This window comes from Hyperoodon ampullatus, assembly GCF_949752795.1.
Source record: "Hyperoodon ampullatus genome assembly, chromosome: 3".
In the NCBI taxonomy this organism is placed as follows: domain Eukaryota; kingdom Metazoa; phylum Chordata; class Mammalia; order Artiodactyla; family Ziphiidae; genus Hyperoodon; species Hyperoodon ampullatus.
Genome location: NC_136916.1, coordinates 80,561,540 through 80,579,323, shown reverse-complemented (window position 1 = coordinate 80,579,323; position 17,784 = coordinate 80,561,540). Strand labels below are relative to the sequence as shown.

Below are 17,784 nucleotides of genomic sequence, written 5' to 3'. Positions count from 1 at the left end.
CTCCTTCTAAGAATTTAGTCGAAGGAGATAATTAAGGGTTTAAACATGATTATATGGAAATGACTCGATATATCCATATCAGGGAATATTCAACTATAAATATAATATTGTGGAAGTAAGTATTCACATAAGATTTTTACAATACATTAAGTAAAAAAAGAATATCAAATAATATTTTTGTTTAAAAAAATACGCACGCATGCACACATACACACGCACGCATGCGCACACACACAGACAGCAGTTCCCCCCACTGTGGTTTGCTTTCCACAGTTTCAGTTACCTGCAGTCAGTCATGGTCTGAAAATATTAAATGGAAAATTCCAGAAATAAACAATTCATAAGTTTTAAATTGCGCACTGGTCTGAGTAGCGTGATGAAATCTCGTGCCGTCCTGCTCTCTCCCACGTGGGACGTGAATCATCCCTTCGTCCAGCGTATCCACACTATACGCTACCTGCCCATTAGTAACTTGGTAGCTCTCTTGGCTATCAGATCGACTGTTGTGGTATCGCAGTGCTTGAGCTCAGGTAATCCTTATTTTACTAAATAGTAGCCCCAAAGCACAAGAGTAGTGATGCTGGCAATTCGGATATTCTCTTACTGTGCCTGATTCATAAATTAAACTCTCATAGGCATGTATGTATTAGAAAAAATATAGTATGTGTAGGGTTCAGTACTCTCTGCAGTTTCAGGAGTCCACTGGAGGTCTTGAAGTGTATCTCCTGTGGATTAGGGGGGGTCTACTGCATTATGTATAAACACGCAAAATGGCTCAGAAAGACGTAGACCAAATTATTAACAGTAATTCCCTTGGTGGTAAGATTTTAGGTCACTTCACAGTTCTTATTTTTTCCTTATTGTATTTTCTGATGTTTTTATGTCAAATATCTCACTTTTGTGGTAAAGGTATGGTGTTACTTAAACATTTAGATGTTTAGCTTGATGACTTTGGCATGGGAACTAGTTCCCACTGGGCCAGTCAGGGGTTGTTTGTTTGAGTTAGCCTGAAGAAGTTGGTGGTCCCAGTTTTACATGGCCTGAGAGCAATTTCCAAGAGTGCTGACAGCCTGACCCCTGTTCCTCGCCCCGTGCAGTGACATCCAGCGGCCTGGGCCCTTGTTCTGACAGCTGCAGGTCACTGGAGATTGGCTTCTTTGTAGTGGCCTGGCAGGTTGAGCAGCAGATGGAGCTCTGTGAGGCTTTCCATGCCCTGGGAGCTCAGTGGAATTTATGAGCATTTTTTTCCGAAGAAGGTAGTAAACAGCAGGGAAGCCGAGAGGGATTTGTCAAAAGTCAAGAGGGAAATATTTAAAGGTGATGATCTTTATACTGTTCTTGGGAATTCCACCTGGGATCCTGAGGGTCTTTGGTTTCCTTTTACTCTACAGGAGCAGAAGAAGAAAGATGATGTGATTGGTGGTAAGAAACCATTTCGACCAGAGGCCTCGGGTTCAAGCCGGGATTCCTTGATGTCTCAGTCCCACACCCCGCACAACCCTCACCCTCAGAAGCCTCATTTGCCTGCGTCTCATGGCCCACAGATGCATGGACACCCAAGAGATAACTATAGTCACCCCAACAAGAGACACTTCAGTAATGCGGGTGAGTCATTAAGTGAAGTTTTAAAAACAGGTGCCCAGGGGACTTACCTGGTGGTCCAGTGGTAAAGAATCTGCCTTCCAGTGCAGGGGCTGTGGGTTTGATCCCTGGTCGGGGAACTAAGATCCCACATGCTGCGGGGCAGCTAAGCCCAGGCGCCTCAACTAGAGAGCCTACGTGCCGCAAACTGCAGAGCCCACGCACTCTGGAGCCCGTGTGCCACAACTAGAGAGAGAAAACCTGCATGCCACAGCTAGAGAGAAACCTGCATGCCACAACTATAGAGAGTGTGCAACTCAGCGATGGGCCCACACACCGCAACTAAGACCCGACGCAGCCAAAAATAAATAAGTAAAAATAAATAAACAAATAAATAGATACACCAAAAAACAAAACAAAACAGAACTCAGTTGTTAAAAAAAAAAAAGGTGCCGAAAGAAGAATCTTTTTTTTTCCCAAAGACCATAGCTGGACCTTTGTGCTTTATTCTCTTCCATCACTTTATTGTCCTCTTTTTTCTCAGTGAGATGAAGCATGAGATCCAAAAGGCTGTTAATTCAACTCTAAGAAGAACATAACCAACATAAATAAGCAAAAGACAAATGAACAACTCAGGGAAACAATTTACATTATATATGACAGTTAAATGATTAAAACTTCTAATATTGAAAAACTCCCTATGAATTGATAACAGAAGGATAACCAAATAGAAAAATGGACAACGGTTAGGAATAGGGAATTCATTTGGAAGAGGAGATTCAAATGGCCAGTAGGGCAAGATGAACAATTGCTGCTAGGGAAATGTACATTAAAGTAACAATAAATTAACCAATTTCTTACCCATTCAGATCTGCAAAAATTAAAGGGTGAAATGCACACAAGTTGCTAAGAGTGTGAATTGCTACAGTCTTTCCAGAAAATAATCTGAAATATCTAAATACGTAGGCCCTTTTTCTGGGAGTCTGTCCTGTAGTAATGCAAACACATACATGTATGAGGATGCTGTTACAGCCTTATAATGGCAAAAAGCTGGAAATAATTTGCCCATTAATAGAAAAATGGTTAGATGAATAATAGGACATTTGTACTCTATATTATTAGCCGTTGTTAAAAAAATGAGTTGGCTTTATAGGTAAAAAAAAAATTGGAGGGGAAAAAAAAGCAACAGCAACAACAACAGAATCTCTGTTGTGTGTGTGTTTAACTTTATTGGAGTGAAAATCACATAACATGAATAAACGTAACCATTTTAAATGAACAGTTCAGTGGCATTTAGTACATTCACAATGTTGTGCAACCACCACCTAAATCAACTGCCAAAACACTGTGCTCACCCCAAAGAAAAAACAGTTTTCATTCTCCCCTCTCCCCAGCTTCTGGCTACCACCAGTCTGTCTTGTGTCTCTATAGATTTACTTATTCTGGATTCTCTGTATTAAAGGAATCACATGGAATCGTACAATATGTGTCTGACTTCTTTCACTTGGCATCTGGTTTTCAACGTCCATCCATGTTGTAGCATGTATCAGTATTTCATTCCTTTTTGTGGCTGAATAATATCCCATTGTATGGTTAGACTAGAATTTGTCTTTTCATTAGTTGATGGATATTTGGGTTGTTTCTGCTTTTTGGCTATTGTGAATCGTACTGTTGTGTACATTTGTATGCAACTATTTGAGTACCTATTTTCAATTCTTTTAGATTTATACCTAGGAGTGTGGAATTGCTTGGTCATGTGATAATTCTATGTTTAACTTCTTGAGGAACCACCAAGCTGTTTTCTGTTGTATATATTTGAATAATATATTTGTATAAGCACAGAGAAGGATGTGAAAACATACACATACCAGTTACCTTAGGCTGGTAAAAATATGGACGGATTGTAGGAAATTAATAATTTCTCCACTGTCTGTTACTTCACTGGTTACAATGAGCATGAATTACTTTTAAAGATAAAAGTAATAAAAAGAAAACATATAGTACAAAACCTTAAAAGAATATAGTATATATAGAAGCATAGTATAAAATTTTACAGAGAGTCAAGTGTTCCATAATCAAAATGAAGTATACATTTTTGCTAAACTTCAATGTTAGGATTTCCTTTTTTTTTTTTTTTTTTTAAGTACATTCTAATCTTCCAGTAAAATTCTCAAGCTTCTAGGAAAATTGATTTTCTCCATCTTTTCCTCTTTTTTGGAACACATTAATTATAGGTATTTAAAAATTCTTGACTGTTATTTCTAATATCTGAATTATTGTGAACCATTTGTATTGTATGTTTTTTTTTTTTTCTTGGTTTTCAGCCATACAGCCCTATCTTTTAGCATGGCTGGTTATTTTTTATTGTAGGCACTGTGTTTTAAAAATTGTAAAAGCCCCAGATGATGTCACTCTGCCCCAGAGAGGATTTACTCTTTCCTCCCCAGGCACATAGAGTGGGAGACGATCATCTTAATCTAGTTCTCGTCTGGTCCCCCTGTTCCTGGGGTTTGGCTCTCCAGGGTACTGGACGGAGGGCCTGCTGCACTCTCTGCCCCACCCCACTGGCAGGTCTTAAACTACGACCTTGGTTTCCTCAGCACCGTGAGACAGCCCTGAATGGCTCTGCTTTTCAGAAGGTATCTTAGCTTAGCTTTTTAGCCTCCTGCTCCCTGCAGATTCAGCAAATGTTCTAAGGGAAAACTGGCTGTGTGTTTGCAGTCCCTCAAGTGTCCAGTGTCCCTCTAGCTTAGAAGGACCACCAAAAGCTCTGCCGGTGTCTCTGTTTCTCCAGCAGTGGTTCTCGGCTGGGAAAAGCCCAGATATTCAGCTTCTTGCCCAGGCTCAGAGTCACAGATCTCCCCAGTGGCTGCAGAAGTCAAGTCAACTATTATTACCTCTGAGTGTTTTTTTTGCTCTTCAGAATCTTAGTGCTTCTAGTCTTCATTGCTTTGGCTGCTCTTTGATGTCTTTAAGCAGATTATTTTCTGTTTATCTGGTGTTTTCTTATTGTTCTTGGCAGAGTGTAATTCTGTGGCAGCTACTCTGAATTACCTGGAAGCAGAGGTTCCATATCTTTTAATCTTAAAACTCTTAGTTCAATTAATTGAACACCATTTTATTAGTGGGGGGAGGTAATGACTGTACAGAAAGATGGTTGGGAAATGTTTCCATGTTCTTAGATGTAGTTGTATCAGTTGTATTTATTTTTCTCCTGGGATTAGACTGGTTTTATGTCATTCATATGATGTCACTGATTTTATATTCTGATCCTTTGAAAGGACTCTTCTTATTAAGCTACCTGTAGTCTTTTATTTAAACTTTGGATTTCTCATTCCTCTCCTTAATAGTCAGTACTTCCTAACCAGTTATCTACCCCATGAGGGTTCAAGAAGAAAGAAAAGCACCGTTTACTTTCTCTGGAAATAAATGACTTGGCCATCTCCATAGTACCACAGACCTTGACACCCTGTTTGAAACCTACCTTTCTATTTAGTTTGAAGCCATCTTCAGATGATCCTTTCATGTTGTGAAGGTGTCTCTTTTTGTTGTTTGTTAATTTTTACGTTGAATAGTCAAAACTGTTTTACTTTTTGGTTCCCTGGCCTGCTCCACCCTGGGTCAGCAATGAATTTAAGCCACTGGTTGACTATATATTGTTTTGATGGTATAAATTTCTAAGCTACACAGGTTCCTTTATGGTATTATTCTTTGGCTCTGTAAAAAATGCTAGAAGGCCAACAAAACGAGTAGAGATATATTTGGTGGCATGTCTTTGATCTTAACAAATTGTAGCTGGAAGATGGATTTCCCATGAGGCCACATAGTTCCTACTAGTTAAGCCTCTGTATTAGTTTCCTAAGACTATTGTAACAAAGTGTACTACAAACTGGGTGGCTTAAAAGAACAGAAATGTATCCTGTCATAGTTTTGGAGGCAGAACTCAGAAATCAAGGTGTCACTAGAGTTGGTTCCTTTTGCAGGATCTGAGGGTGAATCTGTTGCACGCCTCTATCCTGGCTTCTACTGCTTACCAGCAAGCCTTGGTGTTGTGGCTGCACTGCTCCAATCTTTTTTTTTTTTTTTAATTTAATTTTATTTATTTTTTTATACAGCAGGTTCTTATTAGTTATCCATTATATACATATTAGTGTATATATGTCAACCCCAATCTCCCAATTCATCCCCCCCCACCCCGCTGCTTTCCTCCCTTGGTGTCCATACATTTGTTCTCTTCATCTGTGTCTCAATTTCTGCCCTGTAAACCGGTTCATTTGTACCATTTCTCTAGGTTCCACATATATGCGCTAATATACGATATTTGTTTTTCTCTTTCTGACTTACTTCACTCTGTATGACAGTCTCTAGATCCATCCATGTCTCTACAAATGACCCATTTTCGTTCCTTCTTAAGTATGAGTAATACTCCATTGTATATATGTACCACATCTTCTTTATCCATTCGTCTGTCGATGGGCATTTAGGTTGCTTCCATGTCTGGGTTATCGTAAATAGTGCTGCAGTGAACATTGGGGTGCATGTGTCTTTTTGAATTATGGTTTTCTCTGGGTATATGCCCAGTAGTGGGATTGCTGGGTCATATGGTAATTCTATTATTAGTTTTTTAAGGAACCTCCATACTGTTCTCCATAGTGGCTGTATCAATTTACATTCCCACCAACAGTGCAAGAGGGTTCCCTTTTCTCCACACCCTCTCCAGCATTTGTTGTTTGTAGATTTTCTGATGATGCCCATTCTAACTGGTGTGAGGTGATATCTCATTGTAGTTTTGATTTGTATTTCTCTAATAATCAGTGATGTTGAGCAGCTTTTCATGTGCTTCTTGGCCATCTGTGTGTCTTCTTTGGAGAAATGTCTATTTAGGTCTTCTGCCCATTTTTGGATTGGGTTCTTTGTTTTTTAAATATTGAGCTGTATGAGCTGTTTGTATATTTTGGAGATTAATCCTTTGTCTGTTGATTCGTTTGCAAATACTTCCTCCCATTCTGAGGGTTGTCTTTTCATCTTGTTTGTAGTTTCCTTTGCTTTGCAAAAGCTTTTAAGTTTCATTAGGTCCCATTTGTTTATTTTGTTTTTATTTCCATTACTCTAGGAGGTGGATCAAAAAATATCTTGCTGTGATTTATGTCAAAGAGTATTCTTCCCGTCATTTTCTCTAAGAGTTTTATAGTGTCCGGTCTTACATAGGTCTGTAATCCATTTTGAGTTTGTTTTTGTGTATGGTGTTAGGGAGTGTTCTAATTTCATTCTTTTACATGTAGCTGTCCAGTTTTCCCAGGACCACTTATTGAAGAGACTGTCTTTTCTCCATTGTATATCCTTGCCTCCTTTGTCATAGATTAGTTGACCATAGGTGTGTGGGTTTAACTCTGGGCTTTCTATCCTGTTCCATTGATCTATATTTCTGTTTCTGTGCCAGTACCATATTGTCTTGATTACTGTAGCTTTGTAGTATAGTCTGAAGTCAGGGAGTCTGATTCCTCCAGCAATGTTTTTTTCCCTCAAGACTGCTTTGGCTATTTGGGGTCTTTTGTGTCTCCATACAGATTTTAAGATTTTTGGTTCTAGTTCTGTAAAAAATGCCACTGGTAATTTGACAGGGGTTGCATTGAATCTGTAGATTGCTTTGGGTAGTATAGTCATTTCCACAATATTGATTCTTCCAATCCAAGAACATGGTATATCTCTCCATCTGTTTATGTTATCTTTAATTTCTTTCATCAGTGTATTATAGTTTTTGGCATACAGGTCTTTTACTTCCTTATGTAGGTTTATTCCTAGGTATTTTATTCTTTTTGTTGCAGTGGTGAATGGGATTGTTTCCTTAATTTTTCTTTCTGATCTTTCATTGTTAGTGTATAGGAATGCCAGAGATTTCTGTGCATTAATTTTGTATCCTGCAGCTTTACCAAATTCATTGATTAGCTCTAGTAGTTTTCTGGTGGCATTTTTAGGATTCTCTATATATAGTATCATGTCATCTGCAAACAGTGACAGTTTTACTTCTTCTTTTCCGATTTGTATTCCTTTTATTTCTTTTTCTTCTCTGATTGCCGTGGCCAGGACTTCCAAAACTATGTTGACTAATAGTGGTGAGAGTGGACATCCTTGTCTTGTTCCTGATCTTAGAGGAGATGCCTCCAGTTTTTCACCATTGAGAATGATGTTTGCTGTGGGTTTGTCACATATGGCCTTTATTATGTTGAGGTAGGTTCCCTCTATGCCCAGTTTCTGGAGAGTTTTTATCATAAATGGGTGTTGAATTTTGTCAAAAGCTTTTTCTGCATCTATTGAGATGATTATATGGTTTTTATTCTTCAATTTGTTAATATGGTGTATCACATTGATTTGCGTATATTGAAGAATCCTTGCATCCCTGGGATAAATCCCACTTGATCATGGTGTATGATCCTTTTAATGTGTTGTTGGATTCTGTTTGCTAGTATTTTGTTGAGGATTTTTGCATCTATATTCATCAGTGATATTGGTCTGTAGTTTTCTTTTTTTGTAGTATCTTTGTCTGGTTTTGGTATCAGGGTGATGGTGGCCTCATAGAATGAGTTTGGGAATGTTCCTTCCTCTGCAATTTTTTGGAAGAGTTTGAGAAGGATGGGTGTTAGTTCTTCTCTAAATGTTTGATAGAATTCACCTCTGTAGCCATCTGGTCCTGGACTTTTGTTGGTTGGAAGACTTTTAATCACTGTTTCAATTTCAGTACTTGTGATTGGACTGTTTATATTTTCTGTTTTTCCTGGTTCAGTCTCGGAAGTTTATACCTTTCTAAGAATTTGTCCATTTCTTCCAGGATGTCCATTTTATTGGCATAGAGTTGCTTGTCTCTTAGGATGCTTTGTATTTCTGTGGTGTCTGTTATAACTTCTCCTTTTTCATTTCTAATTTTATTGATGAGTCCTCTCCCTCTTTTTCTTGATGAGTTTGGCTAATGGTTTATCAATTTTATCTTCTCAAAGAACCAGCTTTTAGTTTTATTGATCTTTGCTATTTTCTTTGTTTTTATTTCACTTATTTCTGCTCTGATCTTTATGATTTCTTTCCTTGTACTAACTTTGGGTTTTGTTTGTTCTTCTTTCTCTAGTTCCTTTAGGTGTAAGGTTAGATTGTTTATTTGAGATTTTTCTTGTTTCTTGAGGTAGGCTTTTATTGCTATAAACTTCCCTCTTAGAAATGCTTTTGCTGCATCCCATAGGTTTTGGATCGTCGTGTTTTTGTTGTCATTTGTCTCTAGGTATTTTTTGATTTCTTCAGTGATCTCCTGGTTATTTAGTAACGTATTGTTTAGCCTCCATGTGTTTGTGTTTTTTACGTTTTTTTCCCTGTAATTGATTACTAATCTCATAGCGTTGTGGTCAGAAAAGATGCCTGATATGATTTCAGTTTTCTTAAATTTACTGAGGCTTGATTTGTGACCCAAGATGTGATCTATCCTGGAGACTGCTCTGTGCGCACTTGAGAAGAAAGTGCAGTCTGCTGTTTTTGGATGGAATGTCCTATAAGTATCAATTAAATCTATCTGGTCTGTTGTGTCATTTAAAGCTTGTGTTTCCTTATTAATTTTCTGTTTGGATGATTTGTCCATTGGTGTAAGTGAGGTGTTAAAGTCCCCCACTATTCTTGTGTTACTGTCCATTTCCTCTTTTATAGCTGTTAGCAGTTGCCTTATGTATTGAGGTGCTCCTATGTTGGGTGCATATATATTTATAATTGTTATATCTTCTTGGATTGATCCCTTGCTCATTATGTAGTGTCCTTCCTTGTCTCTTGTAACATTCTTTATTTTAAAGTCTATTTTATCTGATATGAGTATTGCTACTCCAGCTTTCTTTTGATTTCCATTTGCATGGAATATCTTTTTCCATCCCCTCACTTTCAGTCTGTATGTGTCCCTAGGTCTGAAGTGGGTCTCTTATAGACAGCATATATATAGGTCTTGTTTTTGTATTCATTCAGCGAGCCTGTGTCTTTTGGTTGGAGCATTTAATCCACTCCCGTTTAAGGTAATTATCGATATGTATGTTCCTATTATCATTTTCTTAATTGTTTTGGGTTTGTTTTTGTAGGTCCTTTTCTTCTCTTGTGTTTCCCACTTAGAGAAGTTCCTTTATCATTTGTTGTACAGCTGGTCTCGTGGTGCTGAATTCTCTTAGCTTTTGCTTGTAGGTAAAGCTTTTGATTTCTCCATTGAATTTGAATGAGATCCTTGCTGGGTAATCTTGGTTGTAGGTTCTTCCCTTTCATCACTTTAAATCTGTCATGCCACTCCCTTCTGGCTTGTAGAGTTTCTGCTGAGAAATCAGCTGTTAACGTTATGGGAGTTCCCTTATATGTTGTCATTTTTCCCTTGCTGCTTTCAATAATTTTTCTTTGTCTTTAGTTTTTGCCAATTTGATTACTGTGTGTCTCGGCATGTTCCTCCTCAGGTTTATCCTGTATGGGACTCTCTGCGCTTCCTGGACTTGGGTGGCTATTTCCTTTCCCATGTTAGGGAATTTTTCGACTATAATCTCTTCAAATATTTTCTCGGGTCCTTTCTCTCTCTCTTTTCCTTCTGGGACCCCTATAATGCGAATGTTGTTGCATTTAATGTTGTCTCAGTGGTCTCTTAGGCTGTCTTCATTTCTTTTCATTCTTTTTTCTTTATTCTGCTCCGCAGCAGTGAATTCCACCATTCTGTCTTCCAGGTCACTTATCCGTTCTTCTGCCTCAGTTATTCTATTGATTCCTTCTAGTGTATTTTCATTTCAGTTATTGTATTGTTCATCTCTGTTTGTTTGTTCTTTAATTCTTCTAGGTCTTTTTTAAACATTTCTTGCATCTTCTCGATCTTTGCCTCCATTCTTTTTCCGAGGTCCTGGATCATCTTCACTATCATTATTCTGAATTCTTTTTCTGGAAGGTTGCCTATCTCCACTTCATTTAGTTGTTTTTCTGGGGTTTTATCCTGTTTCTTCATCTGGTACATAACCCTCTGCCTTTTCATATTATCTATCTTTCTGTGACTGTCTCTCCATTCTCTGTCTTCATCTCTCCATGGCCTTCCTCTCTGTGTCTCTTTGTCCCAAATCTCCATACGCCTTTCTCTTAACAGAATATCTGTCATTGGATTTAGGGCCCACTGTAAATCCAAGATGATCTCAACTCGAGATCCATCATTACAACTTCAAAGACCCTATTTTCAAGTAAAGTCAAGTCAGAGGTTCTAAGTGGACATACATTTTGGAGACCACATTTCAACCCAGTATAGCCTCCTTTCCTCTACTTCTGTGTCTTCACTGCCTTTTTGGATTCAGATAAGTGTGATTCTTCTCCTCAGGGGAAAAGGGAGGCTTACTGAAGCTAATACAAATTTCAGTTTGGCTCTGTCCTTGAGAGTTACAGAATCCAGAGTTAGAGCAATCACTTTTTACAGGAGGAGTGCCATTCTTTTGGTGTGGGCTAAGGAAGAAGAGTAGAATCAGTAGGTATAGTCTGGAAAGATTTTCAGGGACCAGGCACAGCTGATGGTACCAGCAGGTAAATAGACCTTAGATGTGTAAATGGAGGGTATTACCTTGTGGCTGTGAAACTCAGCAGTGCCTTTTTCCAAATTAATGTTTGGTGTGGGTTTTTTGTTTGTTGTTGTTTGTTTGTTTTAGTGAAATCTCATTTTAAGGGTAAGCCCCAGGTTGGAAGGTAAGCAGGTGTAGAAAATGAAAAGCAGTAAAAACAAAAAAAAAACGAAAGAAAGACAATGAAAAACAGTGGTTCTTAAATTTCAGAAGGAGAAAGGTGAATTTTTTTTTGCCTTAAAATTTTGGGGAAAGAATTTTGGACTCATTACTTGTATGATAACCAGCAGCAAAAAGGCCAAGAAGGAAGAAATGTAGTGTTTGTAACATATGTCAGGCCTTTTCAGTTTAAACTTTAGTGGAAGTGAAATGCAGCCAGTTCTTGGAATCATGAGATCATTATTTCTTTTTCTGCAGATCGAGGCGACTGGCAGAGGGAAAGAAAGTTCAACTATGGTGGTGGCAATAACAATCCACCCTGGGGTGGTGACAGGCACCATCAGTATGAGCAGCACTGGTACAAGGACCACCATTATGGGGACCGGCGACACATGGACGCCCACCGTTCAGGGAGCTACCGACCCAACAACCTCTCCAGAAAGAGACCTTATGACCAGTACAGCAGTGACCGAGACCACCGGGGACACAGGGATTATTATGACCGGTATGCAGAGGGCCCTCAGACACCAGGCACTGACCTCTGCCAGGGGCTTACTATTTATAGGTGGAGAGACAAGCAACAGAAACTTAATGTATTTATCCATCAGATGCTCATTCTTACCATGTGCCAGGCATGATCCCAAGTCTGGTGCTGTGTTTCTGCCATCAAGGCATTTTCAGAGTGTTGGGGAGAAATCGTGATGTAGGCAGCTGACATTGTGTGCTAAGTGGACAGTTGAAAGAATGGATTTTTGAGTTTTTCCTGAGGGCTGAGGAAGAGGGGAGGCTGGTGATTGTTGGTTTGGGCCCTGGAGAATCAGCTAAGCAGAGAGAGATGGACTAGGCATCACAGGCCCAGGCCAAGGATAGGCCCCCCAGGAAGGGATGCCCAGAAGATGAACAGGTTGGATGTGGGGGTGGGGCTTGAATGCCAAGTTACAGGTTTGAAGTTTTATTCTCTGGGCCAAGGAGCCATTTATGGTTTCATCATCACACTTGTGCAGGGGGAGTTTTCTGCCATCGTCTGAGGAAATCTAGAGAAGTGGTAGCCATAAAATATTAGAGTCTGCAACCAAAATGATTAAGCTCTGTGCTATGCTGTCAGCCACACTAGGTGGGTACCAGCCTGTGGTCCTTTCATGCTAGGAGCCCACAGTTTAGCGGTCAAAGTCTTTTGAAGTTGTCCCTTCTCTACAGCTATATAATATCATGATATGATGGGCCAAGGTTTTGTGGGAGTAGTTGTGAGAGTTAGCAAGTACAGGAAGGGCTGAAGAGGTTTTATCTATTCTTCTTAATTTCAGGACTTAGCTGTATTTTAGCTTCCTAGCAACTTTGGTTTCCCCTAGGCTAAAGATATGCTTTGACTGCACCTTGAAATTAATATAGGAAAATTTCATATAAACATCTCCATGTCCTGCCTTCTTTTGGAGGATCTGGTAACACCAGGCTGCTTTAGCACAGCAGCTGTGGCCGAGTAGCAGCAGCCTCTGTTAGGAGGGGTCTGTACCCCTCACCCCCCACCCTTCTGTACCATCTTATCTGACTCCAGTGGGCATTTGCCCTACCTACATTCTTTTGTGTAGATCTGTATTTCCATTTTGTATCATTTCTCTTCTGCCCGGAGGACTTTTGTTTTAGTGTGAGTCTGCTGGCGATAAATTCTTTTAGCATTTGTATGTCTGAGGAAATCTTTATTTTGTCTTCACTTATGAAAGGTATTTTCTTTTGGGTATAAATTTATAGATTGACACTTCCTTTCAGTACTTTAAAGATGTTCCTCTATTCTCTACTTGTATTGTTTCTGATGACAAATCTGTCATCTTTCTCTTTACTCCTCTTTACATGATATGTCTTTTTCTTCATCACTGTTTTTTAGCAATTTGATGATACTGTGCCATGGTGTATTTTTCCTGATGTTTCTTGTGCTTGGGGATTCTTGGATCTGCACCTTTATCATTTTATCAGATTTGGAAAATGTTTTACCATTATTTCTTCAAATACTTTTTTCTGTTCCCCCACTCTGCTTTGAAGATTTCAGTTACACCTGTGGTAAGCTGCTTGAATTTGTCTCACAGCTCACTGATGCTAGGTTTATTTTTTTTAATTATGTTTTCTCTGTTTCATTTGGAAAGTTTCTGTTGCTTTGTCTTCAGGTTCACTCATATTGTCTTTTTCAATATCTAATCTGCCTCGAGGCCCATTTATTGATAGTATATTTTGTATTTCTTACATTGTAGTTTTATCTCTAGAAGTTGCATTTGGGTCCTTTTTTTTTTTTTTTTAATCTTCCATGTCTCTCTTTGACCTTTTGAAATCTGGTATACAGTTTCAACATGGTATTTCTATCCTTGTCTGCTAATTCTATGATTTGGGTCAGTTTCAATTGATGGATTATTGCCTCATTATGGGTCTTATTTTCCTGGTTCTCTTCTTTTTCATGTTCTTTTCCATTACGGTTTATTACAGGATGTTGAATATAGTTCCTTGTGCTATACAGTAGGACCTTCTTGTGTATCTATTTTATATATGGTAGTTTGTATCTGCTAATCCCAAACTCCTAATTTATTCCTCCCCCACATATTTTCCCCTTTGGTAACCATAAGTTTGTTTTCTGTGTCTGTGAGTCTCTGTCTGCTTTGTAAATGAGTTCCTTTGAATCATTTTTTTTAGATTCCACATACGAATGATATATGGTATTTGTTTTTCTCTTTCTGACTTACCTTCACCTAGTATGATCTCTAGGTCCATCCATGTTGCAGAAAAATGACATTATTTCATTCTTTTTTATGGCTGAGTAGTATTTCATTGTGTGTATGTACCACATCTTCTTTGTCCATTCATCTGTCAATGGACATTTAGGTTGTTTCCATGTCCTGGCTATTGTAAATAGTCCTGCTATGAACATAGAGGTGCATGTTTCCTTCTGAATTATAGTTTTGTCCAGATATATGGGCAGGAGTGAGATTGCTGGATCACATGGCAACTCTTATATTTAGTTTTTTAAGGAACCTCCTCCGTACTGTTTTCCATAGTGGCTGCACCAACTTAAATTCCCACCAACAGTTGCAGGAGGATTCCTTTTTCTCCACCCCTTTCCAGCATTTGTTACTTGTAGACTTTTTATTGATGGCCATTCTGACCAGTGTAAGGTGATACCTTATTATAGTTTTGATTTGCATTTCTCTGATAATTAGTGATGTTGAGCATCTTTTCGTGTGCCTATTGGCCATCTGTATGTCTTCTTTGGAGAAATGTCTGTTTGGTTCTTCTGCCCATTTTTTGATTGGGTTGTTTGTTTTTTTTTTTGTTACTGAGTTGTATGAGCTGTTTGTATATTTTGGAAATTAACTCCTTGTCAGTTGCATTGTTTGCTAATATTTTCTCCCATTCCATAGGTTGTCTTTTCATTTTGTTTATGGTTTCCTTTTCTATGCAAAAGCTTGTAAGTTTGATTAGGTCCCATTTGTTTATTTTTGCTATTTATTATTTCTCTATGCTGGGTAGTTTTTGATTAGATACCTAGTTAAGTGCTGGACATTTTTGTATTCCTATAAACGTTCTGGAGCTTTGTTATGGAACACAGTTAGGTTACTTGGAAACAGTTTGATTCTTTCAGATCTTGTTGTTAGGATTTGTTAGGCAGAACTGGAGCAGTGCTCAGGCAAAGGCTCATGATTTCCCACCACCGAGGCAAGGACTCTCATGGTACTCTACCAGTGCCCCTTGGATCTTGAGGTTTTCCCATCTGGCTGGTGAGAAGAGAACAGGCACTGTTCCAACTCTGTGTGAGCACAGAGCACTGGCATCTCATCCTTCTCAGTGTTTTTTTCTCCTGGCCTTTGGGTAGTTTCCTCACATATACACCCTGAGCAGTATCCAGCTGAACACTCGAGGGGGAACCTTTGCTGGTCTTTGAACTTCTTTCTCTTTGTAGTACTTGCTTCTCTTGCACTCTACACTTTGAACACCTCCACCCCAACTCAGGAAGTCTGGGCTTCTCCTGAGCCGGTGCTTGTAAGGCTTATCTCATTAGTTTCTCATCGCATAGGGATCGCGGTTCTTTGTTACGTGACACCTGGTGTCTTGAAAACCATTGTTCCATACATTTTGTCCCTTTCGGATTGTTTCAGCAGGAGAGTAAGTGTAGCCCCTGTTACTCCATCTTGGCTGGAACGTGGGCAGCCTCTCTCTTTACCTCTCTCCCTTCCTCCCTTCCCCTCTCCCTCTCCCTCCCTCTCTTTTATTCAGGTGAAATCCACATAGCATAAATTAATTATTTTAAAGTGAACAATTCAGAGGCATTTCGTACATTCACTATGTTATGCAAGCACTACCTCTGTCAAGTTCCAAAACACTTTCATCACCCCAGAGAAAACTCTGTAACCACTAAGTAGTCACTCTCCATTCTTCTCTCTCCCTAGCTCCTGGCAATCACCAATCTTCTGCAATCTGTTTCTGTGGACTTACTTAGTCTTGATAGTTTGCATAAATGGAATCATACAGTATGTGGCCTTTTGTGACTGGCATTTTTGACATTTACCATAATGTTTTAGAGGTGCATCCACATCGTAGCATGTATCAGTACTTCATTTCTTTTCATGGGTGAATAATGTTCCAGTGTATGTACATGCTCCATTTTGTCTATCCATTCATCCATTGATAGGCATTAGAGTTTTTCCACCTTTTGGCTCTTGTGAATAGTGCTACTGTGAACATGGTATATAAGTGTTTGTTTGAATATCTGTTTTCAGTGCTTTTGGGGTATATACCTAGGATTGGAATTGTTAGTCAGTAGCAGTCCTATGTTTAACTTTTAAGGAACCACCAGAATGTTTTCTACTGCAGCTGACCTATTTTACATTCCAACCAGCTATGTGTTAGAACTGCAATTTTCCCACATTTTCGCCAACATTTATTTTTAGTGTTTTGAATGTAGCCATCCTAATGGGTATGACATGGTATCTCATGGTAGTTTTGATTTGCATTTCCCTGGTGATTAATGCCCATTAAAGATGTCGAACATCTCTTCATGTGCTTAGTAGCCATTTGTGTATCTCCTTTGGAGAGATGTCTTTTCAGCTCCTTTGCCCATTTTTGAATTGTATTGTTTGTCTTTTTGTTGTTGACTTACACAGATTCTCTGTTAATAGTATAACAAGCAGTTTGCCATGGTCCTGACTAAAAATTTTAATATTCTTCACATTGAGTACATTTTAAAATAATTTAATTAACCCTGCACTTGTTGTTGCATATTTAGGTTATAATTTTTGCTGTTACTAATAACTTACAAAATAATTTCTGTGGCTCTTTTTCTCCTGGGCTGGGTTGAGGAACATGAGGATGTTTGTAGATCTTGCCAGTTTTCCTGAAGGGAATGTGAGTTTACAAAGCCATCAGTGATTCAAGTGTGTACTTGTTTCACTGCAGACTTGATGAGGCTTATGTCATTTCATAGGCTGTGTTTTGCCAATAAGTATAAAATAGCCCTTTGTTACTACTTTAGTTTTGTTTTTTTCGATTTCTAGTAATGTAAGTATTTGCCTCTAAGTTTCTGGAAGCGGCCTTAAATATGAGTGCATGAGGAAGAGCCAGTGGGTGACGGAGGAGGGGTGGGAATCTGGCTTTGGTCTCCAGCTGATCCTTGTATCTCTGTTTCAGGCACCATCACGACTCCAAACGGAGGCGATCCGATGAATTCAGGCCTCAAAATTACCACCAGCAGGATTTCCGACGAATGTCTGATCACCGCCCTCCTATGGGCTACCACGGCCAGGGACCCTCGGACCATCACCGCTCTTTCCACACAGACAAATTGGGGGAGTATAAGCAGCCCCTCCCCCCGCTGCACCCCGCAGTCTCAGATCCTCGCTCGCCCCCTTCTCAGAAATCTCCTCACGATCCCAAGTCACCCCTGGATCATCGGTCTCCTTTGGAGAGATCACTAGAACAGAAAAACAACCCAGATTATAACTGGAATGTTAGAAAAACATAAAGATAGTTTGGAAAGAAGGGGCGTGCAAGAGTCTTTAAGCACCTGGATGTTTTTGGTCTGATCCACAGGAGCCAGTTATCTAGACCAGTGATGGCGTTTCTGGACACGCTGCTGCTGTCAGCTCGCCACTGAGGGAGCAGTTCAGGGAGTGGGGGGCCTTTCGCTCGGTCCAGCTTTGATTTGGGTCACCACTCCCGCACTTGGGCACCCCATCCCATTCCAGCCTTGTCCTGGCCTCCCACTTCGATGGGTGCTAGGAGGAAGAGATGACGTTTTGTCTACCAGCTTCACGGCCTGTTCCCCAGTGAAGGAAGAAAGGATCTTAGAGTCATGAATGTTTTATCACCAGGGCTGGCGCGCCCTGGACCTTGGCGCGTGGTCGGGGAAGGCGCGTGTGCATGAAGGCTGCCGGGACCTGCTGGACAGCACGGGGTTTGGTTCACCATGACGTGACGGATGCTG

At 39.6% G+C, this 17,784-nt stretch overlaps 1 protein-coding gene across 1 annotated transcript in view; it reads left to right on the top strand.

Moving 5' to 3' along the window:
* The window catches only part of CHD2 (chromodomain helicase DNA binding protein 2), a 118,333-nt gene extending 100,994 nt beyond the window's left edge, over positions 1-17,339 (top strand). The window contains exons 36-38 of the mRNA XM_079700161.1: positions 1,392-1,605; positions 11,586-11,832; positions 16,989-17,339. Coding sequence (XP_079556287.1) covers positions 1,392-1,605; positions 11,586-11,832; positions 16,989-17,322 — 795 coding nt within the window. The 3' untranslated portion in view covers positions 17,323-17,339. The remainder of the gene's footprint in view (positions 1-1,391; positions 1,606-11,585; positions 11,833-16,988) is intronic.
* The last annotated feature ends 445 nt before the right edge of the window (positions 17,340-17,784 follow it).